The sequence below is a fragment of the Dermacentor variabilis genome, chromosome 1 (genome assembly GCF_050947875.1).
Source record: "Dermacentor variabilis isolate Ectoservices chromosome 1, ASM5094787v1, whole genome shotgun sequence".
Lineage (NCBI taxonomy): Eukaryota > Metazoa > Arthropoda > Arachnida > Ixodida > Ixodidae > Dermacentor > Dermacentor variabilis.
In genome coordinates, this window is record NC_134568.1 from 19,633,619 (window position 1) to 19,657,452 (window position 23,834).

General features: G+C 46.7%; 1 protein-coding gene across 1 annotated transcript; it reads right to left on the minus strand.

Annotated features, from left to right (window-relative positions):
* Nucleotides 1–9,826: 9,826 nt before the first annotated feature.
* LOC142589515 (uncharacterized) lies at nucleotides 9,827–23,427 on the minus strand. Its single transcript, XM_075701299.1, has 4 exons — nucleotides 23,306–23,427; nucleotides 18,494–18,561; nucleotides 13,912–14,038; nucleotides 9,827–11,787 (listed from the first exon to the last, which is right to left on the minus strand). The coding sequence occupies exons 1-4, from the start codon at nucleotides 23,425–23,427 to the stop codon at nucleotides 11,082–11,084; spliced, it is 1,023 nt and encodes a 340-aa protein (XP_075557414.1). The 3' UTR covers nucleotides 9,827–11,081.
* Nucleotides 23,428–23,834: the final 407 nt, after the last annotated feature.

Consider the following 23,834-nt stretch of genomic DNA (forward strand, 5'->3'; position numbering starts at 1 on the left):
ATGTCCAGGGGGGGACACAAGCTTCCCTTTAGTTTAGGACTCTACTTACTTTACGATTTTCTTCATTAAACTATCTTTTTATGGTGGTTTCTATTAACCAAGCTGGTTAGACCCATTCGACAAGCATTGGTTGTTGCCCTAATTATTTTTGAGCACTTTGATTAGCACAGGACCATGCACTTCCACTATCTCAGGCAGTATTACATGATTAAGTGGGCGCTATTTATTTAGAAATGTAGAAACAGCTTTTACTTTTGTTGGCAAGTTGGGGTGAAGACTCCAACCTATACTGCTCTTCCTCACAGGCGTCATGAAGTTATGCGTTCGGGCAGAATTATGTTGTCTGTTACATTCTTGTAATTTAAAACCGATGAAAATTCATCTAACACATAACGACGGCCCTACATCGCGGCAACTCCCCAAATCCAACTCGCAGCAATTCTCCGATTCGTCTTTCCGTGCTTTGGGCTATTCGGTGTTCCCATGATTTCTCGGGGCAATCTTTAACTGGTCAGTTATTCATTCCTCTCGGTGAGGATCCACTGCCTGACATCGTATATATTGTCACGGCTCACTTGAGACAAGAGTGGAGAGCGGTATTTATTCGAGATAATTAGGACAAGCGCTTAGTTCAGGCTTCTTCTCTAGCACCTCGCTTGCACACTAGTTCGTCGTCTTCGTCGTCAGCGTGGTTGGGGCACAGATGATGTCGCGGCATTTGCCCCCCTCCAGAAGGAGCATCGTCCCGATGCTCGGTGAGTGGCATCCGGTGTCCAGCAAACCAGAAAATGTCCATGTCATTCAGAAAAAGGTTTCATGCGCACCACCTGCATAGTCTCGGGCAGGTCCTGACGGCGCCTCGAGCAGAATGGGCTGTCAGGAAGGACTTCATATTTGACGTCGCTCAGGCGTCGTCGAACCTTGTATGGTCCGAAGTATCGGCGCAGAAGTTTCTCCGCGAGGTCTCCGCGGCGTACTGGAGCCCACACCCAAACTCTGGCCGGGCTGGTAGACGACGCTTCGATGCTGTTGATTGTAACGTCGGGCACCACGGTATTGCTGGCTAGTTATGCGAACGCGCGCGAGCTGTCTTGCTTCTTCAGCGCTCTCTCTAAAATCTGCAGCGTCAGTCTCGGAATCGCTAGAATCATGAGGAAACATAGCATCCAGCATTGTAGTCACTTCTCGACCGTGGAGTAGACTGAGTGGCGTCATTTTTGTTTCTTGCCGAGCTGTATTGTAAGCAAACGTTACGTAGGGTAATGTTTGGTCCCAGTTCTTGTATTACATATCGACACACATGCACAGCATGTCTGCGAGAGTCTTGTTAAGGGGCTCCGTAAGACCATTGCTTTGGGGCTGATAGGCTGTCGTCCTTCTGTGTGCCATGCCACTGAGGGTGAGTACAGTTCGGAAAAGTTCAGCCGTGAAGGCGGTTCCCCTGTCGGTTACGATGACTGCTGGAGCACCGTGCCTCAGGACGCCGTTTTCGATGAAGAACTGGGCAGCCTCGACTGTTGTGCTGCTCGGAAGTGCCTGGGTTTCAGCATATCGCGTCAGGTAATCTGTCGCGTCTATGATCCGCTTATTTCCGGCAGAAGACATTGGGAATGGGTCCAAAAGGTCCATCCGAATTTGTGCAAACGGTGTTTCCGGCACTGGAACAGGATGTAATAGTCCGGCAGGTTCCGTAGGTGGAACGTTTCGTCGCTGACAGTCAAGGCACGTTCAAACGTAGCCATTCACCTGTGCTGTGCGCCGTCGCCAGTAGTACTTCTCTTTGATCCGTGCTAATGTTCTTGCGTAACCTAGGTGGCCTGAGGTAACTTCATCATGACAGGCCTGCAATATTTCATTGCGAAGAGTTTTAGGGAGGACTAGTAGATATCTCTTCCCTGTTGAAGAGAAGTTCCTCTTAAAAGAAAACTATTGCGTATACAGAATGATGACAGGTGCCTTGAGAACATTCCAGGCTTGTTTGTGGTGCGGACTTCTAAAAAATCAATTAGTGAAGGGAGCTCCTGGTGCTCTTGCTGTTGTTCAGAGATGGTGGCCGCATCAATATCTCCTAAAAACCCTGCCGATCCATCATCATCTCCGCCTGATGAATCGATCGGCGATCTGGAAAGGCAGTCAGCGTCTAAGTGCTGCCGTCCCGATTTATAGACCACAGTCATGTCGTACGCTCGAAGCCGTAGGCTCCAGCGCGCCAAACATGCAGATGTATCTTTCATGTTGGTCAACCAACTAAGAGAACGGTGGTCACGTATGATTAGAAATGGCCTGTCGTATATGTATGGGTACAGCCAAGCATTCTTTCTCTGTTGTGGAGAAGTTCGACTCGGCACGTGACGGTATTCGACTCGCTCAGCCCCGCCTTGCCGCTGAACAAGGACAACGCCTAGACCCCCGTTGCTGGTATCGGTGTGGATCAATGTCGGCGCATCGACGCCAAAGTGGGCAAGAACTGGCGGAGTTTGTTGACGGGGCTGCAAATCGTTGAATGCCGCCTGCTGCTCCTCGCCCTACACAAACGTGACATCTTTGGTTAGGTAGGTGAGCGGTGAGGCGATGGGTGCAAAACCCGCAATAACTCGCCGGCAATATGCATATACGCCCAAGAAGCATCTAACTGCCTTCTTGTCTGTAGGCTTTGAAAACTTTGCGAGAGTTGCGATTTTCTCAGGATCAGGTGTGACACCTGTGTGACTTACAATGTGGCCCAAAAACTGCAGTTCTTCTTAGCCAAAGTGGCACTTTTCCGGTTTTAAGGTAAGCCCAGCGGGCCATATGGCTTGAAGAACAGACCGTTGCCGTCTGAGATGTTCATCAAATTTGGCGGAATAAACAATTACCTCGTCTAGGTAGACTAATCAAGTCTTCCATTTAAGGTCTGACAGAACAGTATCCATTAGCGTACGGAACTTGGCTGCAGCGAAGCACAAACCAAAAGGGAAAACTGAATTCATAGAGCCCATCAGGCGTAATAAAAGTAGTCTTTTCGCGATCCCGCTGATCGACGCTATTTTCCAGTATCCACTTTTCAGTCTATAAATGAGAAGTAACTTGCATGCCGTAGCCTGTCGAGGGAATCGTCGATGCGCGCTAAGGGATACGCATCTTTTTTTCGTAACCCGATTGAACTTGCGATAATCGATACAAAACCGCCGGCTACCATCCTTCTTAACGAGTACCACGGGCGTTGCCCAAGGGCTTTTTGACGGCTGGATGACATCATCCAGCATTTTCTTGACTTGCTGCTGTATCGCTTCACGCTCTTTCTCAGCCACGGGATACGGATGCTGTCGGATGGGTATTGCTGTTTCTTCCATAATGATGCTGTGTTTTTTCAGTGGTGTTTGACGCACTCGGGACGTTGTAGAAAAGCAGTCCTTAATATCGTTGAGCAATTCCCTGAGACTGTTTCTGTTGCGGCGCTAAACCTGGGTCAACGTCGACGACGGGTGCATGTGGCATCGTATCGGTGGTCGATTCCTCTTTTACACCAAAGAAGTGTTGAACGTGGTCAATTTCGTCAAAGTATGCCACAGCGGTGTCTTTACTGATGTGCCGGCGTTCATTGATGGAATTTGTCAAAAGTATCTCTGTGCGACAACCGATTAGGCTGACGATACCCCGAGCGATGACAACACCCTGATGGAACAGAAGTGCAGTTAATTGTTCGGCTACACCGTCCTTGTTAAACCGTTCTCCGCAAGTGACGGAGACAAGACTGCATGATAACACGTAGACGTCGTCGTCGACGACACGTAACGATGTACGTTGGCGCTCTTCGTTGTGGCTCGTGTCTGTACTAGTTGACAACGTTATCTCGGCATAGCGTGTTTTAACCATGCTGCCGTACTCCTGCATGAAGTACATTCCAAGGATCAGTGATCTGCAACACTTAAAATCATAGAAGTGGCGACAAAAGCTGTATTTCCTATCTGGAGTCGTGCAGTGCATTTTTCTGTAGGCGTCATTATCTAGCCCCCGGCATTTCGCATGTAAGGGCCCGTCCACTGCATTTTGATTTTCTTAAGCCGGCCTATCAACTGCTCACTCATTATTGAAAAGTCTGCACCAGTATAAAGCTGTCACGTTGTGGCCATCAATCTTTAAGAGTAGGTCGGCACTCACAAATCCGTCGGCGTTCCATTTCTCCGGCTTGCTCTGCTCGCTTCTCAGTAATAATGGGGGATCTTGGGCGGTTCGACGACTTGCAGCCTTCCCCCCTGAGGTCGCTGACTTCAGTTTGCCCACCGTGGGCTTCGAGAGTGGCCTCTTACCACGTCGGCGAAACTGCGACAGTTCGGCGAAGAATAACATAACGGATAAGGCGAGCGCGACCGGAGATTAGCTGAGCTACCTTGTTTCCGAGTGACACTGTCGTTGATGCGTGGATGACTCTCTGGAAACTGTGGCGGAGTGGCAGGTGACATTTCCTGGATGCCACTCTGACGATGAGGGCGGAAACGATAAAATGCCCTGCTTCACCACAGTAAAAACACAATGGTCGGCGAAAAGCAGTTCGCCATACGTCGGTCCTGCGAAGCTCGGGTCGCCTGAAATGCTCCCTCTGTATGCAGACAGCTCCAGGTGGCCGCTGGTGGTACTGCTGTACTGGCACGGTAGAAAGCGTGCGACGGACAGCATCTGCGTTGCTGTATGCGCGCGGCTTGGAGCGCCTCTCGGGACGAAGTTCAAGGAGTGGCTCAGGAGATGCAAATGCTTGCCGGATTTCTTGGCGGACAACTTCAGCGACCGAAGCAACACTAAAATGCTTCGGTATCACAGCTTACTTCGCTATCTCCTCGCGCGCAATCTCTCTTATTAGTTGACGCAGCGAGATCTCGTCTGTCACTGTAAGTACTGCGGCTCCTGCAGGCGCATCGTCAGTCAGGCGTTCGTATTGCCGGCAACGATGCTGTAGCGCACGCTCTTTTGCTGTGACTTCTTTAATGAATTCTTACACTGCTATGGGCGGCTTACGCACGAGACCAGCGAATAGCTGTTCTTTGACGCCGCGCAAGAGATGGCTCAGCTTCTTCGAATCAGGCATGTTGGGATCCGCGCGGTGAAACAAACGAGACACGTCCTCGGCAAACATCGAAACTCTTTCGTTGGGCTTCTGAATGCGCATCTCGAGAAGGCGTTGTGCATTATCTCGGCGATCAGTGCTTCCGAATGTATCAAGTAGCCGACGGCGAAATTCGTCCCACGTTGTCAAATGTGCCTCGCGGTTTTTGAACCACGTCCTTGCGCTACCTTCAAGAGCGAAGTACACATTGGAAAGCTTCTGGTCCGGACGCCACTGATTGACCTTAGCTACGCATTCGTACTGGTCCAGCCAGTCTTCGGCGTCTTCATATGTGTCACCGTGGAAGTTTGTGGGCACTAGATTGTTTGGAACAGTCACCTGTGTTGGACCTGCAAGCACCTTTTCCCGAGTCGGCGAGGTCGCTGACAACGTTCCTTGCAAGAGGACGAATTCCGGGCAAAGACCTTGCAGGTGGCGGCTTGCGCGGCGCACTGTTGTCTCGATGCGTGGATTATGTCTTGAAGGGCTGGATGCAGGGCTACTCGCAGGAGTCGTCCCTATCATTAGGCGATGATGCGATACCCCGCACCTCCACCAGTGTCACGGCTCACTTGAGATAAGAGCGGAGAGTGGTGTTTAATCGAGACAATTAGGACAAGTGCTCAGTTCAGGCTTCTTATCTAGCAGTTCGCTTGCACACTCGAGGTCGTCGTCTTCGTCTTCAGCGTGGTTGAGCACAGATGATCTCGTGGCAATATTTTATAGTAACAACTAAATCAACGAGTAGAATCACTGAAAAAAAAAAATTCCAAACTCTGCTGGTGATCTTGCACGTTACAGGATATACTGCAGTATGCCCGGTCGAATATGCGTAGACATTTCCATTTCGCTGTACAATTGGTCACCATCACAGACTCGCGGACATGGTAAGCACGCGTTCTACAGAAAAATCGTCTTTAACCGTGTAATTCAGCGTGAGCGGTAGTCGGAAAAGGTTTTTCTTTTCGCTTATCAGTGCTCCTAAATAGCATCATGACGATTCGCATATCCAAGGAAAAGTTTTAATTTCCTGCTTTACTACTTTATTGCACATGTTTCCAAATTTCCATGTGTATTGTAGCAATCTGAACAAAGCCTAGTTATGTATGTCGTTGCCTTTCGGTCCGTGTCCCCTCTTCTCCGTTGCAATAATGCGCTAAATTGTTGTGCTATGGGCGTCAAATGAGACGCGCACAGTGGACAGCGCGTTTGAAGCATAACTGTAGGTATAGGGCGCGCCGACGGCCAGTCACCAACTTCGACAGCTGCGCACACCCTGTTGCACCGCACTGCGCGATGACGCTCGGCCTATACAGCAATTTTGTCGCTTCTGTTTTCTTTGACGTTTGCTTTCCCGCTTGGAATTAAAAGCGGACACGTGCGCCGCCATCCGCGTTTAATTTGTCGCCGGTAGTACATCTGCAATGGGAGCATTGCGACTTAATGCAGACGCCTTCCACCTGGATGAGAGGTTTTTACGCGCAAGCGCACAATCCACTTTGTGAACTCAGCGAGGTCAAGTCAGAGGCTGCCGAGCTGCAAGATGGAACCGAGTGCACGCAGAGGGCGCTTGCAGGTAGAAAGGAGGAGCGCGCGGCTGCAGGGTGAGGTACAAAGAGGCGCGCTGGGTTCGCATCCTCTGGCTGTTGCTCCGGGCTCTGTGAGCGCTATGGATGTATCTGTTCACCTGTCGATCGAGAGGCCGAGCGCCAAGGGAGAAGGGCTGGGCAGCACCGCAAGCAGCGGCAGACCGAGCGTGAATCGACCGACCCCGAAGTGGTCGGCAGGCGGCGGGTACGCGCTAAAAAAGATAGACAAAAGGCGGGGGTCGGGCATGCCAATGAGAACACCCCAAAACGAGCCAATCTGGTATATCTGGCAAGACGCCTTCGCCTAGAAGCTCTGAAAATACCGAATAAATTAAGGCTATGATAATCGTTATTTCTCGATGTGGTCACGTTATAGGGATGGTCAGAAGCACAGTAGCAATAAGCGTGAGTCAAGGAATCAACTCTTTATTGGACAAACATGTGTCCACAAAGGAAGTCACAGCCATGCAATATGCAAGCGCCAAGAACATGTGCCGATCGTCGTAAAGCTGATTTGCGCCTCAAGCGAGTCGGCTATTTATAAATGATTAGTCAAAAATTCCAGCGTAATCGCATGTGCTCGTGTGCCTTCCAGAATGTACAACACTGTTCGCCTCACGCATGCAATCTAACTGCAAAAGGCCCCGTTACAACACAGCTGACAAATACAATCAGCGAAGATGACCGGGAATGTTCCGATACATGCGAGCGCTTCATAGCTTTCCACTCAGTCCACATCGGTGTATAGGGGTCCAAGCTCAAACACGATCGCTGGGCTGCTGCTTCTCATATCTTCGTCGAAGATTGTAGCTTCGGCTGTCAGTCCTTGACTAGTACGTGACGCGTAGGCAGGAAGATTGTAGTGCTTCTTCGGCATGCTGCAGTAAGGTGGCGACGTCAAGATTTTCTTCTACGGTGACGTGCGGTAGCATTGCATATCGGCGTTATCAGCTGACGTCCAGCTTCCTCGATTCGGAGGCCTTACCATGTAATCACAACTTTTACCGACGGCACAGTGAACGATTCACTCATGACGGAGTAGTCGGCTACTGTGTCCACTAAAGCGGCGACTGTGTGACCATCGTGGTACACCTCGAGGTTTCTAATTATTGCTGCGTTAGTTATTTCGTTGCGTCGAATGAAGTCTAGATCGCATTGCCTCGCAGTTACCTCACATCCTCTGTTGCCGGCGTGTTTTTCCTTCTGAGGTTAGTCGAAATTGCAGCGTGTCGTTGCTACGTCTTGCAGATTGCTGCGTCGTGCAGTCTACCGAATATGGGTTCATGACAATACTAGCAACGTATTGGGCCAGTGTACTGTGGGAGTTGGTGCAATGCAATGAGAGTTGGTGCCGCGGACAGGGCGATCGGGAAAGTCACCGGGCTATTCCCCGAATTGCAGTCAAGTAGTTAGGAATTTAACGTGGTCGCTCACCTCGCTATGGATGCGGAGATTTAGCGCGCGAAAGATGGAAGTCCCATCTCACGATATGGTTATCGACAGTAGACGTGGCCTGCATTAACGATGGCTTGCATTTCTGATGGACGGCTGGGTTGGTGGCGGCAACTAGGCGACGGAATCAAAGAGTTCCAACACTCTGGTGCGGGCTCGGAGGGGGACGTCGACAGCGGATGACAGCGTCATAGGTCATCACTGCCTGCTTGACCAGCGAAGAACAAGCTCAAACATGTTCCGATTAAGATTCGAATCCTTTATTGTTTTGACATGTTATATTTTGAAAATTGTAATACTTGTGCTGTTTGCTGCAGTGTCAACATGCTCTAGTTACTGCAGCCTTTGTCAGGAAAGAATGCTGCCTTTTGATGCAGCACCTGAGACAGCTGTAGGTCTTAAAGAACAAATAAATGAAAAAAAATAAGTAGGCGCCGGGACTCATGACTGCTGGATAGGCCCTCAGACTATGTCCGCAATTAAGGCTACTTGAGGCAGCGTCGAACAGAACATCCTATGCACATATTCACGTACAACGGCTCCGATGGGCTTTGGGAGCGTGTCGGAGCCTAGTAGCTGTATTTTTCACTTCAGCGAAAGCACTAGGCGGCTATGCTGCCGAGTGCGCATTTCCAGCGTCTTGTCGATGTGGCTTCTGTTGGAAATTTTGCGACGGTCTTAGCCAGTTTACGAATCAGTCCGGCGGAAATCTCTTGCCTCCAACCGCGATTGAGGAAACACGCTTTCTTATCCGACATGATTGGGTCGGCGTGCCTAACAGACGGTTGATACCTTGCGTGAAGATCGCGATGTGCTCATTCGGTAGAGCATACCACGTTTTTGACCGGTTCCGTGCGCCGGACGCTCGTGAATGTTTGTAGGAAGTCCCTGCAAAACAGCTCCTACGCTGTTATGCAGGAGTCTCGTATTTAAAACCACGTGACGCAGCTAGTCTCACTTTCATTTTTCATATGTGCCGATTTATGCTTGTTTCCAACCAGCTTTAAGGATCTTAAACGATGATCCGTAGAAGAACAGTGGCTCCATTGGCTTGTAGCGCGATCGTTGCTGTTGACACAAGGATTGTCATTGGGACTGCTGATGGGGCCATGATCTTCCTGGTATTCTCGGCCAGACGAGGGCACTCGGGCGTTAGTCGTAGGTTGTGGCAAGCTCGTTAGCCGATGACAATGTTTACGTTGTTTTCATGGCTTGCTGGGTGTATTCGGTGACAACATGCACCTCTACGAGATGCCACGTTGTGGTGACGGTGAACAATACACTAGTAGGACCGCTGAGTCACGCAACTAACTCTCTAATCGGGGAACGGGAAGGCACAAAACGACTTACGCTCGGGCAGAAAGATAGTTGAAAGCGTAGACGTCAATCGTCGAATAAGTGATTGACGGCTCAAGTTTGTCGGATATTCATGCATGATTCGTTGGAGATTGTAGCGTAATCGTTGGTGGTTGCAAGCCTTCAAGAATGCACATTTGTATTCGTATTGCGCGTTCAGTTTGATTACGAAAGGTTGGACTACAACATAAAAAAAAGTGTATAATTGGTGAAAAAGATCGAGAAGGCTCTGATACTGCAGGTGCGTCTTGCACTGAGGGGTAACCAAATATTTCTTAGCTGGTGAAACGCGTTCACAGGGAAAAAAAGTACAAGTGTGCAAACATATATGAAAACTTGTCATGTCAAGCCTTTATTCTCATTTTTGCACAGATACTTTTGTCACATCGGGCTAAAATATTTTACAGCTGCAGCTAGAGAGCAGTCCGAGTTAAAACAGACGACTTCCGTGTTGATAAAAAACTATCGATTGAACTTCAGAAGTTCCGCCACAATAAAACAAAACTAAAAATTTTCCTAGTGGGAGACCATGTCGCATAGCGAAGTTCCAAATGAAGTGAATGTAGTGTTTTCTCACTACCGTCATAAGCTTATTTTATGGTATAGAACAAACATCTCCGGTATGTATACACGTGCCAAAGAACAGTCATTGCATTGAACAAACTTTCAAGCAAATACTTTTTGTGCGCGTACGATGTAGTTATGCATTGTCGTAAAAGCAGCTGCAAGTGCTTTCTCTGGAAGGCAACTAGGCCTTTGGACCTCGATTAATGGCAGAAATTACTTTTTAGTAGACAAGAATACAGTACCTCCTTTCTCAAATGATTTTTAAAGAGACATATTCCATTCAGTTTACGCTACTAAATCACTACGAATATGGTTCATTAAAGCTTGTTTGCTGGTACACTGTCACGCGACCTGCACAAGAAGTTTCTCTAAACAAATGGGGGTCAAGGATCTTTTGTGGACACATCCCTCAACCCTCTACTTACACAAAACACAATCCTGCAGCCCGTTAGGGTTTGTATTGAAATCAGTTTGATAAGGCAACGTTCCCCTACAACATAGTTCATGGAAGAGTGAGCGCTGGCCAGGTCAAGCAGTATTTCTTGACATTGAAGTACCCCGACTACTTCTGGCGACAAGGTCTTGTCACGTAATTTCGAAAAACCAGACAGCATCTTTCACATCTTGCGTTCCTTTTGGCACACATGCCTATCGCGGGTTTCTTTGTCTGCAAGACGACATCCACACTGCGTACACTCATACGGTGTTTTATCCACATGGTTTGTTCGGCGGTGACGAAGAAGATTTGAATTGTTCTGAGAAGATCGATCACAGATTTCGCAAACGAAAGCGCTGCTTCCACATTGCGAGTCTACATATCTCATGAGATTATATTTGCTTTAGAATGATTTAGCACATTTTCGGCATACACAACATTTCTCCTCTGCGTTCGCGGGCTCATGTTCACGGAGATACGCCGCCTGTCTGAATGATTTACCGCATCATTTACAAAGGTAGGGTTTCTCACCTGTGTGCGCGCGCTTGTGGTTACCTGGCCGACAACACTGCCGGAACCTTTTATCACATATTTGGAATTTTTAGGGTCTCTCTCCTGTATGCGTGCGCTTATGAATATTTAGATGATGGGATTGGCGGAACGATTGATCACAGATTTTGCATTTGTAGGGTCTCTCGTCTGTGTGCGTGCGGTAATGTGCATCTAGGTGATTAGACTGCCGGAACGATTTATGACATACTTGGCATTTGTAAGGTCTCTCGCCTGTATGAGTGCGATTATGGCCATCTAGATGAGTAGACCGCCTGAACGATTTATTACATATTTGGCATTTGTGGGGTCTCTCGTTTGTATGCGTGCGCCTATGGTCATCTAGGTGATGCGCCCGGTTGAACTGTTTACCACAGGTTTCGCATTTGTAGGGTCTCTCGTCTGTGTGCGTGCAGTAATGTACAGCTAGGTGATCTGCCCGGTGGAACTGTTTACCACAGGTTTCGCATTTGTAGGGTCTCTCGTCTGTGTGCGTGCGGTAATGTACAGCTAGGTGACTTGCCCAGTGGAATTCTTTACCACAGGTTTTGCATTTGTGTTTTTTGTCAATACGGTTGCGGCAATGATCAACAAATTTAGACCTCTTCACAGACAATTGATCACATGCTTTGCAAATGTGGGCTGTGTCATCCGTGGGTGCCTCTGCGTGCCCCTGTAAAGCATCCGACCTGCTGTAAACATTGCCACAGACACCGCACAACCCTCGCTGTTTCGTTCCCGCGGTTCCAGGTGCATTCCTGCAAGGACACAGACAAAGAAGCTCAAAATGGCCGACTCTTCTTACAGGACGAGAAAAACACATCTTGCCAATTGAGAGGTTGACAAATTAAATCCTGCGTTGATGATAAGGTGACTTTCTGAACCTTAGCGCTAACTTGAGGTACTTAATCATGGCGCTCCATGGGAGTCTAGTTTGGCGTAAATTGAACACTGCTGCCTTTGATGGTATATCTGTGTGTGTAAACTTGAAAATAAGAAATAACGTTACGTGTATCACATAGGCTACACATACTGTAATAAGTAAAGCGTGCTTTTGGTATTTCTTGCAACTCGAACGTAGAAAAAATGCGTGGTAGTTGTGGTTAGATAAGAAGCTTAGCCGATCTAAACATGATATTTTTCTCTTACTGCACAAGAGCCGACTTTTTGCGGGTTTAAGCCATTGTAATTAGCCCCTTGATGCTCTTGCTTTAATAAATGGAAATGGCGCAAAGATGAACTATTCGCTTTATTTCTGACCAGTGTAGGTGGAATGACTTCCCGTCGGACATCATACGTATTCACTCAAGTCCTTCCATATCGAATACAATGAGAAACTTCTGGGTTCAAGTTTTTCTGCACTGTTTGTATGAAGTCATTTAATATTTGACTCACATTCGAACAGCACACCTTACCTACCGAAGGCATCGCGAGAACGACACACACACAATCATTTCCGTCAATACGAGGTAAGCACAGATACGTCAAATGCTTCATTCTTTATGTACAATGAATGAAATATGCTACAAAAAAAGTTTGTATTTTCTTTTGTTTTTCTCTGTAAGGTAATGAACGCTGCAAGCTTTAAGTGAAGGCATTGCTGGCATGATATCTTTTCAACCGTTTAGTGAAGAAAAATACAACGGGCAATAGAACAGAGACGGCGCGTATGGTGCACGTCTCCTGTACAGCCAGTTGCTCGTTTGAAATGTCTACGCTAAGCACTAGATGAACATTGGTCGCTATTGTTGCGGTAATGTGCTTTTTACTTGTTTACTTTTATTTATTCGTATAGTGGTTGTATACACGACTCATGCAATGTTGTGGTTTGGTTCGAGTCGTGTGGTATTAGCTCGCACGTCGTTTCAAATAATGCCAGCTTGGCCAGCATCAAGACCGGATTATTTAATGAAGAAATTAGAACTATCAATCAATCTATCAATCTTGGAGCATCCTTAGCGGACAACTTTCTTTATATTCATTTGAAATTTCCTTGAAATCTATACCATGTGCCCGAGTACTGGCGAATGATCTACCCATAAAACAGAAAATTTCAGAGCGCTGTGTAACACATGAATTCTGGACGCTTTAAATGTGTTATTTGGTGCAGCTGATTTAATTGTGGCGGTGTTTTCACTGCTGAGTTATAAAGTTGTAATTTTGTTACTGGAGTTTGTCAACGTTTTCTTAAGTACTTGACGAATCTTAAAAAGCAACAGCTTCAGTTACGATATTATCCTATTTCATTAAATGCCACAAGCTTCAATGCTCGTACAGTGTTGCCAAGCACATTAATTTCTCTTTTGCAATGTACTTATGTAGTAAATCCTGAGGTAAAGTGTTTTATTTGCGCCGACACCATATTGTCAGAACAGCAGTTGATATTTGTCATTCAAATCATCGCAACATTTACCCCTCGCACAAGCGCGTCAGTGCCAGAGTAATTCCTATAGGAATCTTACAGGAAAGCAGGAAAACCCTATTTCGCTTCATGAGCCTCGGCTCCGATGAGCGCCTCTCCTTCACAACCTTTACATATTCCATAATGGGGAGTGAGTAAGCAGGTTACAAGCCTGCAGATGTACCGCACATTGCGGCGTGTTAACAGGATGGAAAATCGGGCGAGCTTGTGTAGCTTCGTGTTTGCGGCATGGGGTGTGCACGCTGCCGTGATGTGTCCGGTCGCAGTGTTGGAACCATCAAGTTTGGCAAGGCAGGCTGTGCCGGCGCAGAGGTCTAAACTGCTGTTGCAGTAGCTGTTTCAGCCATCAGAGCTAGCCCTCCCAATGAGAAATTACCGAGTAGAGGCATCATTGTTATACCGGATAACCATCCCTCGCCTGAGTTGCGGTTAAATAGAACTTTTCTGAATGTGAACTTACGGGGCGCCGCCTCCAAAATTGGCTGATGCTACTTCCATGCCAGCGCAAATTGGGCTGGGCACTGCCTTATCGCTGCTCCTGATGGACCCCAGGTGCTGGCAACTTGAGCTGCCATTGTCAGTGACACCTGTATGGCATAAAGGTTTAGTAAAGGTGTTCATTCGCTGTAGTGCAAGGGCAATTCATGAGAAATAGATATTTTATGCTTATGGTGCAAGGCAAGAAGATTTTAGTGGTATGGATACTTTATTACTGTGCTTCCGTACACGGTGCGTTCTTCTTTTAGCAAGTATGTCATAAATACACACAATAACTTCGTGGCGATGAAGAAGGCGAGCACCATCAAGATTGTGCAGCGTTCGATTCTAGTGATGTCTATCATGTTTCGTCTCAAATAGCGGGCAGAACATGTGCACGGCAGTGCTCCTAGTGAAAAACGACATGTCGGTGTCTTGTCCGTGAAACTTTTGAACCAATATATTTGCTGTGCTATCCCGTATTAAGCACACTAGATGCTTCACAAAGTTCTTGCTTACTGGTCATCTATTACGAGAAGACATAGCCCGACGCAGAGGACGACAATGAAAAAGTGAGAGGACGCATTTCTACCGAGGGATTTAGACTTTTTGTATGACGTATGCCCTAAATTTATTGACCTTCAATGACACAGGTGCTTCATCAAAATATGTACTCGCCTTACGGAATGTGGTTATCCGAACCCCATTTGGTGCTTCGTGTAGCTGAAGTTCATAAGCACCGGCTGTAAGCACCGCAGGTTTACGAGCTCATTAGGAGCACTAAAACGGCTGTACTCGCCAATGCTCCTGTGAAGCCCATAAATAAAATATAGGACAACTTTCAAAAAGATTGCTCAATTGGCATATGTGCGTATATGTGCAACTATGCAACGGAAAGCCTCAAAGCACGTTAAATGTGTGCATTATATGGATTGCGCTGCAGGTATTGTGGCTAGGTGAAAATCGTCCATATAACGGCTCAGAAATTGCGTGAAACTAGAAGGATACCGCGAGACACCTAAAAGGCGGCAATTACGGCAGAACCCTCCTCAGGATGACCATCGATGCTACTGCAATTACCATTAAAACTGCAGAAAGGTGCAGTATTTTTTGTATGCACCTTTATTTATAATATGAATGCAGGGGGAATTGGCGAAGAATCTTGATGGCATTACTACAGCCATATGTGTTAGTGCCTATGCCCCTTCGTGTGCAAGGAAAAATATTCAACGCGGATTCCCAACCACAGGAACTAAAGATTTGAGTTTCATATTTGACTTCGAATGAACTACAGTGTGATAGCATAGGCGTAACTTAAGCAACTCATTTTTTTTATTCTCTGGCATTCTCAATTTTATAAGTTGCGCCGTTAATGTCACGACGTTCATCAGGCCTGCGAGAGAGGTTGCGCAGATGCTGGCAGGGCGAATAATGCTTAGCAGAATGCGTTGTTGGGCAAGTTGGTTCATTAGTTGGAAAGATTGAATGCGCTTCGTAGACGATCACAAGGAAGAAGACTGGACAGGCGCAAACTAACAACTGAGGTTTATTGGAGGGAAACACTTAAATATCAGTTCATGCAGCACAGGCGAATCAGAGTATCAGCCGCAGATAAGTGAAAAAAACACAAAATCAGAAAAAAAACAATGGCTTGGCTCGGCTAATCATATTTTCTAGGAAACGTGCCTCCCTATTGCAAAGTATGATCGATGTGTCACTGATGCATGTTTGTCCCTTCTTTTTTATATAATGTCCCTCTAGAAGTTCCCGTGCTTTTTCGTTACTGCACTTGCGCAGGATCGTAACCTGGTTGAGCAGAGACCTGTATTTATGATCTAGGCAATGCATGGGTGAATGACATAGCTCCCGCTTTTTATTAGACCTTTCGTGTTCACAGATTCGCACGTTCACACAATGGCCCGTCTGGCCTATGTAGGTTTTGCTGCATGTCAGGGGAATCTGATAAATAACGCCAACTTGGCAATCTACATGGGGGTTCTTGTGTTTCACGCCACAGCCACCTTACTTCTGTCTGGCGTGAAGTCTCCCAATGCGGGCGCAAAGGTGATTCAGCTTGCAGGGAGCCGAGAAAACGAGAGGGACATCGTACTTGTTTGCTATCTTCCGATTTTGTGCAGTTCTATGAACATAAGAGATTACGACTGGCTTTGAAGCTTTGTTGGCAGCATCAGTGTTTACTTTTCGAGGCGCTTTTAGCCTCTTTTCGAGCCTTTAAACAACTGCCAGCCTGGAAATTTGCATGCCGAAGCTGGCCTGCAAGGCATGTGCACATGACTTTTTCAGAGATTGCTCGATAATCTATTTAGCAATGACCCTTTTGGTGATTTTAGAGTGAGCCGAATCATAGGGTAACAGTTGCTTTTGTGTGCGGGGGCCGAAACAGCAACAAACGTGCTCATTACCAAAGGTAAGCTTGAGGTCAAGGAACTACAGAATGTTATTGACAGGGAGTTGATGTGTAAAGATTAGACCTAAGGCATTATGTTCAAAGAGATTTAAAATGTCTGCAATGGCATCGTCATACATAGAATCATTTCGTCCCTTCAGCAGCACAAGAAAATCGCCAACATACCTAAAAACATGTACTACTTTGTCTTTCTCAAGTACGCCAAATAAGGTGCGGTCAATACTCGATAAACAAATATTGTATGAAAGATGCTACGCACGACCCAATGGACACTCCCTGTCGCTGCACAAGCGTTTGGTTGTCAAAGGTCATCACTGAGATAAAATTTCCAAAGCGCCAGGAAACTCCCTACCGAGATGCCTGTTGAATTTTGGAAACCTATGACATCGTTAGTTTCAATGCAGCTGCGCACTGATTCAAAAAGTGGCTGGTGGGGTATGGAGTAGAATAAATATTCTACATCAACGGAGAACCCAAATTCGATTGAGTCAGCTGTCTGCAGAAGCGAAATAACACCTTCAGAATTCTTACTGGCAAAGGGATCATCAATTTGCAACACGTTAGTTTGCGCCTGTCCCGTCTTCTTCCTTGTGATCGTCTACAAAGCTAATCCAATCTTTACAAAATAAAATAATGCTTGACGTACCCAAGGAAAGCTAATCACCTTACAGAAAAGAACGTTCAGTTTGGAAGTGTGTCTCAGTATGGCGTAAATTTTCTTAATAAAGCAAAGCGTTACAGTTTGGAAGCAGTTGCAGACTCACTGGTAATCGTTGCGTGCTGCAATTGTTACTCTGTCAGTATGAATAATGTTGGGGTTTCAGAAGCGCATATTTGGTTTCTTTGGTAAAGATTTATGCCAACAGAGGGCGAACTACCCAACAGTTTTATGTGCTCCTTGCGTTACATTTTCATTAATTTTTGAAGGTTTTTTTTATGCTGTGGGTGTGGCTTGGCGTGCTTAGTATGAAGGAACCAAGAGCTCCAATATAAGCTGTTTTGGGGTGCATCAAATTGCGCTCCGTTACTTCTGCATTCGGCAGCAGCGGGATACGTCTGCTGCTCTTAACATGCTATTGGTGAGCGATTCTCACACAGTTACTAAATCGTAACAACACCACTCAGGCATCAAAGTATGTCTATCTGAAGCGGCGCTTCAGATGTCTATCTGAAGCGCCGCTGTAATTAGACATCACACACGGAATTTGCATCAAAGCACTTGCTTTGTCAACCAGCTCGCTTTAAGGAAAACATCAAGATGTTAACAGCTCAAACCCACTGAGATACTACTGTGCAAATAAAATTGTCGACCAATGGTCGAGTGATGACTTCATTTACGAGAGAATCACTGCATGGAATGTACAGTCGAGTGCGATTTGAAGGTTATCGTGCGAGTTTCGACCGGGAACATGAACAGCGCCATGGCCCAGAATTCTCTGCCCAGGCGAGGGAGGTATCAGGCCAGCTACCCTCACTCTTTTCGCTGTTCCTTCAGCAGCCGTCACTCCCTGCTGGGCTATCAGTTTTTTTTTGTTCTGCGAAGAGGCAGTGATCGTAGTGCGCACGACGTATTCTTCGGTATTGTCTGAAATTGGACGCTACGAAGCTGTATCTAGCCTATGTAACGTCATTGCTGCTGAGCCAGAAAGAATGAGTGACCAAGAACATTAGCTTAAGCCCGCGATGCGTCAGTTATGTGCGGCCTCTCTCCCCTTTTTTAAAATTTTATTTTCGAAGGCTCCAACCAAGGAAAACGAAGAAGGACGCGGAAAGTAAAAACACCGGTTTGGATAAGATGCTCGATCTCTCTTATTTTTCCTAGCTTTCGCGCCGCCAATTGTACTATGACGAAATATTGTAGCCAGGTATGTCGTAAACATTTTAAAAAGGAATGTGGTTTATATGCGGTCGTCGAGAACTGTCCGATTGTCCCTGCGCATCACGATTTTCTTGTCTTTCTGAGTACAGCACGATCCATCTTATCACTGTTGCAAGGAGCGACCAGAGGATGAGCGCTCCCGTTGTTTAAAATCGACAAACGGCATTCGTGGGAATGAACCTTGCGGTTGATATTCTCAGTTTCAACTTTTCCTGCAGTTGCTGCAACACATGTCTGCGGAAGTTCGGAATCAACTACAGCGCAATGATTTTGCTTTTCGCGAATGCCTCCTAATACATTGAAGAGTTCTATAAAGGTCTGAAATTCTTCATGTGTGCGTGTGCGTGACTGTGATAGACGTGGAATTGATGAACTATTTACGGCCCAAGAGATGGCTATGTGAGGGCGTTCACTGAATAAGTCTTTCCGTTAGGTCAACAAAATACAGTTGAGGACGCAGTATAATGATTTGAATAACTGCACTAAATATGGATAGATATTATGCATAAATAGGAAAAATAGACCTAATTGTGATGTTCCCTTGAAAGCTCTGTAGTTACACATGTGCGAAGCAGAGTGAAATCATCACCGATGAAAGGATGCCCTTGTGCAAGCTGGTCCATGAGGCCGAGATCAGACAATGCGTTCGGGATTAGAGTGTGTGCTGTCGCCAAGTCTGAGCAGCGGGTCATAAATAAGAGACAAACGAGTAACGGCAGAGTCACTAAGGCGTTTGAATTTCGATGAACGCTAACTGTTTCGATATCTGTTCTGACTGCTATGGTTTCGAAATGGTGCTGCGAATTTCACTGATGGTTGTGTGAAGAATTATTTCATTTTCAACGTCAGTGGCATCGTATAGGGAGAGGGCTAAGCAACGAACTACCTCTGAAAATGGCCGTGTCATCGCTGCTTACCCATTAATGTTCATTAGGCGCAAATTCATTTCAATCCTTCTTTATTGGCTTCCAAAAGAGACTAATGCTTCTTATGCGTTATCCCAGGCTTGACCCTTTGACCTCGGTCCTAATACCTCAACGCGGCGCCCATTCTTTCTTTCACGTCCTTTATCCTTGTCAGGATAGAAGCGAACAGAGATTCTGCCAGTTCTGGGTCCTGTTGGAGGACATTCGTTCCACTCCCTCTCAACGGCTGCCCCCATAGTGTCTGCGTCAGTGTTCGTCAAGGTGGAGCGAGCCAACCGTGCCTTCATTAAACACCAAACATTTTCGATTGTGTTCAGGTCGGGGCTCTTTGGCGGCCACAGGAGCTGCGCAATTCCAGACTTGTTCAGATTTTCCTTCATTGAGGATGCAGTGTGAACAGAGCAGCCGTCGTGTTGGAAATAAAAACACCCGTCAGGGAAAGGTCCATTCACGGCGAAAGGAAGGAGAACAGCGTCGATAATCTCGTTGTAGACTTCGGCCGTGAGCCTCCCTGGGATGCGGAAGAGCGAACCCAGACCGGCGTAGGTTATTGCACCCCAGACGTTCACCGAGACACGCCTGCTTGCTGTGACATCGCGGACGTTTTCATCGTCATAGCTGCAATAAAATAGATGCATCGAATTTAATAACCAAAACACTCACAAGGCAGTTACCACAATATAATGAGAAACTAAGCGAAAGCTGCTAAGGTATTTGCAGGTGGTGATATACAGAGGTGAATAATTTCAGAGCGACGTGCATATTTTCTAGCTAGAAACCACAGATTTTAGGTTTGCACACATACTCGCCCTTCGACTGAAATTCCGCTATGATATGCCGGTCCTAAAGCCACGTTTGGTGCATGCTTGTGCGGTTACTCAATCTTTGTTTGCTTCAAAAAACTTCATGTCCCCGTCTTTCACTTCCAATATCTCTCTTATTCTACAACAAACACGAGTTAATGACATTTCAGTCGAAATCAAGAAGAAATGGGCGTGAACAAGGCAGGTAATGAGAAGGTAAGACAACCAATGGTCATTAAGGGATGGGTAACGGGCTGGATCTTAAGAGAAGGAAAGCGTAGCAGGGGGAAGCAGAAAGTTAGGTGGAAAGTTAGGTGTGAAATGATATCAAGAAAAGTAAATCTTACCGGCAGCCATCGAATCTCAAAACACGGAGTCGCTGGTTCCAGCAGGTAGTGAATGTCGATTCGTCACTAAACATGACGTGTTGCCAGTCCTCAGCGCTCCATGTTTCGTGCCGATGCGCAAAGTCCAGACGCTTCCTGCGATGTTCGCTGGTCAAAATTGGCGTTCTCGCAGCCACGCGGCTTTAAAGCCCCGCAGCGTTAAGTCTCTTTCGGATGAACGAAAGGCTTAGGCGAAGGTCAAGTTCTTATTTGATTTTCTTCGCTGTCGTGAATGGAACGTTGATGGCGCCAGCTATTATCAGAGCGTCTTCCTCCTCAGTTGTTCCTCCAGGCCTCCTTTGATGCGGGGCATCTTCCAAGCGGTTCTCCCTGTTAAACGCTCGAAGAATGCGGTTTTCTGTCTTCTGAGGACGGTTCACCTGCCGGGATATCTCTCGCTGGGACTTTCCCAATGAAGCAATTTCTTAGCGCTCCTCTGCCGTAAGTTGTCGTGGCATTTTTCTTGCGACAAGTGGTCTGGGATCGCATCGATCACTGCAGCAGTTATATAGCCTGAATAAAAATGTTTTGCCGAAATTTATTGGTCAACAAAGGCGATAGACGAGGCGATGCTGCGTTGATATATTTTTTCCAAGTTCAAAGTCGTTAAAATCAAGAATTGCCAAGCGCTGGCTTTACCAGATCTTTCCCACCAATTTTGTTATCGCCCGTGAAGATACGAGGTAACCAAGTCCACACTTTATCGCAATAAATGGAAAGCTTAGACTTGAGAGAAAGGGCGGCGAGTTTGTCGCAGGGGTGATGGTTGTTGTATGGAACAGCGAACGAGGGATAGAAGAGTGCGAAATCATGATTTTTTCTGTTCCAAAACCAGCCGCCTGGTGTCTGGAGTGCTAGGCTAGTCGACGCTCGCACGATAACCTTCAAATCGCGCTCTACTGTACAGCCTCGGCTTCTGCCCTTATCATTCAGGAGCATGCTTTGCCAGACCACCGATACACGAAGAAATTCATTCAAAAACTTTGTCTCCATTGATTATGTATCAATTTCCATACATTTAGATACGCACAAATGTCCTAGTAAGGACATTATATGCTGGCTGATGCGGAAACCGCATTGGCCGCGCTGGTAAAGTGCATCTTTATACGCAATAAATGTACCTCTACCACGGTAACCGTAGGGGCTATCCGCCATATTTGTGGTGAAGTCGAGTGACAATCGCCTACGTACCGTCCATGTTGCAAGTCTCGTCGATCGTCGGCGTGTGCTGCGTGTTCCCCTGGTATCGCAAGGCGTCGTCCGCAATCCTACAATTAATAAATTATTCGTCAGACAATTACTAGCTGTGACAAAAAAAGAGGTGAAATCATGTTTAATGTGCGCCCGGGACAACGAGCTACGGCGCGCCATCGCGTGTGTGGAGAACAAGACTTCTACATCAGCGAAAAATATTTTCTTCAATAAATATACGTTCGCTTCATTTTCTGAAAAATCTCATCCTGAGCGCTAAATAGCTGACTTTGCGCTGTATATAACACGTTGTTGTCGCGGTCGCAGGAGTGGAAGGAGACGAGGTATCGTCACTGGGAGCCATGGCGCAAACCAGGACGGTGCGGCCGCGAAGGTCGATCCAAATAGGCCGCGAAGCTTCGGGCGAAAAGCGGTTCAGTACAGATTGTCACCGACATCAGCAACGGGGGTTATGGGAGGAGCGATTGAAGCGCGGCTATGTTCGGAGGGAACAAACATTGGAAAAGAAAAAAAAAGCGTTTTTTTAATTCAAGCGATACAGTTAGATTCATTCAACGAAAATAAAATTCCTGTCCAATTTCATATTTTCGTGACGAGTTAAGAAAATAGAAGTTTATTTAATTTCTTTTAATAGTAATAAATGCATTTCTTTTCAGCGCCCATCGTTACAGGGGGCGTTGATGCCACTATCCCTCGCAATGCAATGCAGGTCTTGAAATGGGCAGAAAGGCGCACTCGTAAAGTTCACCTGTTGAAATACGCCCCCCCTCATAGTTTGTGCTTTCTTGCTTGTCGAAGCTTGTCTGAATTTGGTGACGCGGGTAGCTTCATCACTTTTTAATCTGTTCAGTCAAAAGTAGTGAGTTACGACCGCCAGATAATCGTGTAGTTGTTTTCGTGCGACTGCGCTGGCCGACGGGCTTCGCATACGACAATAGGATCAGCACTCTACACTTAAAGCTTTCGTCGGCCTCCGAAGAAAGTATGTTCTGTGCAGGGATGCGATTTCGACAACCGTACGGCTGGCCTTTTCCTGCATCGCTTTACACGCTGAAAGCTCGAAACGCCCATCAATTCGAATGGCCGGGCATTTGAATATATAGCTCCATAGACAGGCCAACAAAACAAATTTCGCGTCTTCGAAAACAAAATGACGTCACTTCTGCTTTTAACGGACATGGCGTCACATTATTTTTTTCTTCCGCCGGATGTGTTCTCACCACATAGAGATGGCGCTAAGCCCCATGAACAGCCGATGGACCGCCATGTTTTGAGCGTATGGGCTCCTATGGAAGCTTCGCTACTAGGTATATTTACCTTGCGGCTGCTGCGGACCCCCGTGGCGAGGACGGGGAACACCACCCTCCACCGGAATGTTAGGTGAACCAAGCATTAGAACTGGCGACTGTTTCCAAAATATATTTACAAGGGATAATGCAGCGCTTCCCAGCTCAGCCGACAGCTCGAGAGCCAGAGAGCGTTCTTCCTCCTCTTTTTTCGAGTGATGGCGCCCACGCGCCTCGTTCAAACAATAAAATACCACACACGTGTAGCAATATTTTCGCACCACCCTTACGTCATCGCGTCTTAATTTAAGAATGCTTCCGATTTCAAAGCTCAAGCGGGCTGTCAAAAAGAGCCGGTTTAGGTGTGAAGAAATGTACAGATATTAAAGCCTATGATATGGGTCGTATTTAAGGGTAACAGTATTCAACGAAAAAATTGAGAAATGGTAAAGCTCACGTTTTGTAGGCGCCCAAAGTAGATGAAACGCCCTGGGTACCGTCACGGCTTGTACTTGGTGTTGCTTCGCCCTTCATGCTTAAGTCAAGAGGCGTATATTCGTTGCTGCTTTCTTCAGCCATGCCGGATGTTTCGATCTCCTATAACTGGCGTGTACTGTCGACAGCACGTTATTGAACCACCGCGCATGCGCACTCAATGCCGAGAAAGAACGGAAACTCATAAAGCCTTTGTCACTTCTGGGTTTCGATTAAAATGATACCCCACGGCTGGAAAAAAAGAACGAGACGTTTGAGTTCGCCAGTAGCTTGTCGCGACTGTGCAAAGTTTTGAAGGGTAGCAGGGGCGCCCCGATAAATCTCGCTATCTTTCCGCCGAATGATCTACGAACACTAACCCTCCCTCACAACAACAAAAAAAAACTGTGTATTTATTGGATCATATCGCTACTTTTTTCATGGTCCTCTAAAAGTGGAATGCACATCTTGCTCGTGTAAGCACTGGTAGAAGAGCAGGAGATAGATAGAAG

What these genes read in the sequence shown, in the direction of transcription:
- LOC142589515 (XM_075701299.1), bottom strand. Translation starts at nt 23,427, where the DNA reads ATGGCTGAAGAAAGCAGCAACGAATATACGCCTCTTGACTTAAGCATG. An exon ending in ACTTTGGGCGCCTACAAAAC is followed by an intron (nt 18,562 to 23,305) that starts GTGAGCTTTACC and finishes GCACACATGAAG; the next exon opens with AATTTCAGACCTTTATAGAA. An exon ending in AATTTTGGAGGCGGCGCCCC is followed by an intron (nt 11,788 to 13,911) that starts GTAAGTTCACAT and finishes GTGTCCTTGCAG; the next exon opens with GAATGCACCTGGAACCGCGG.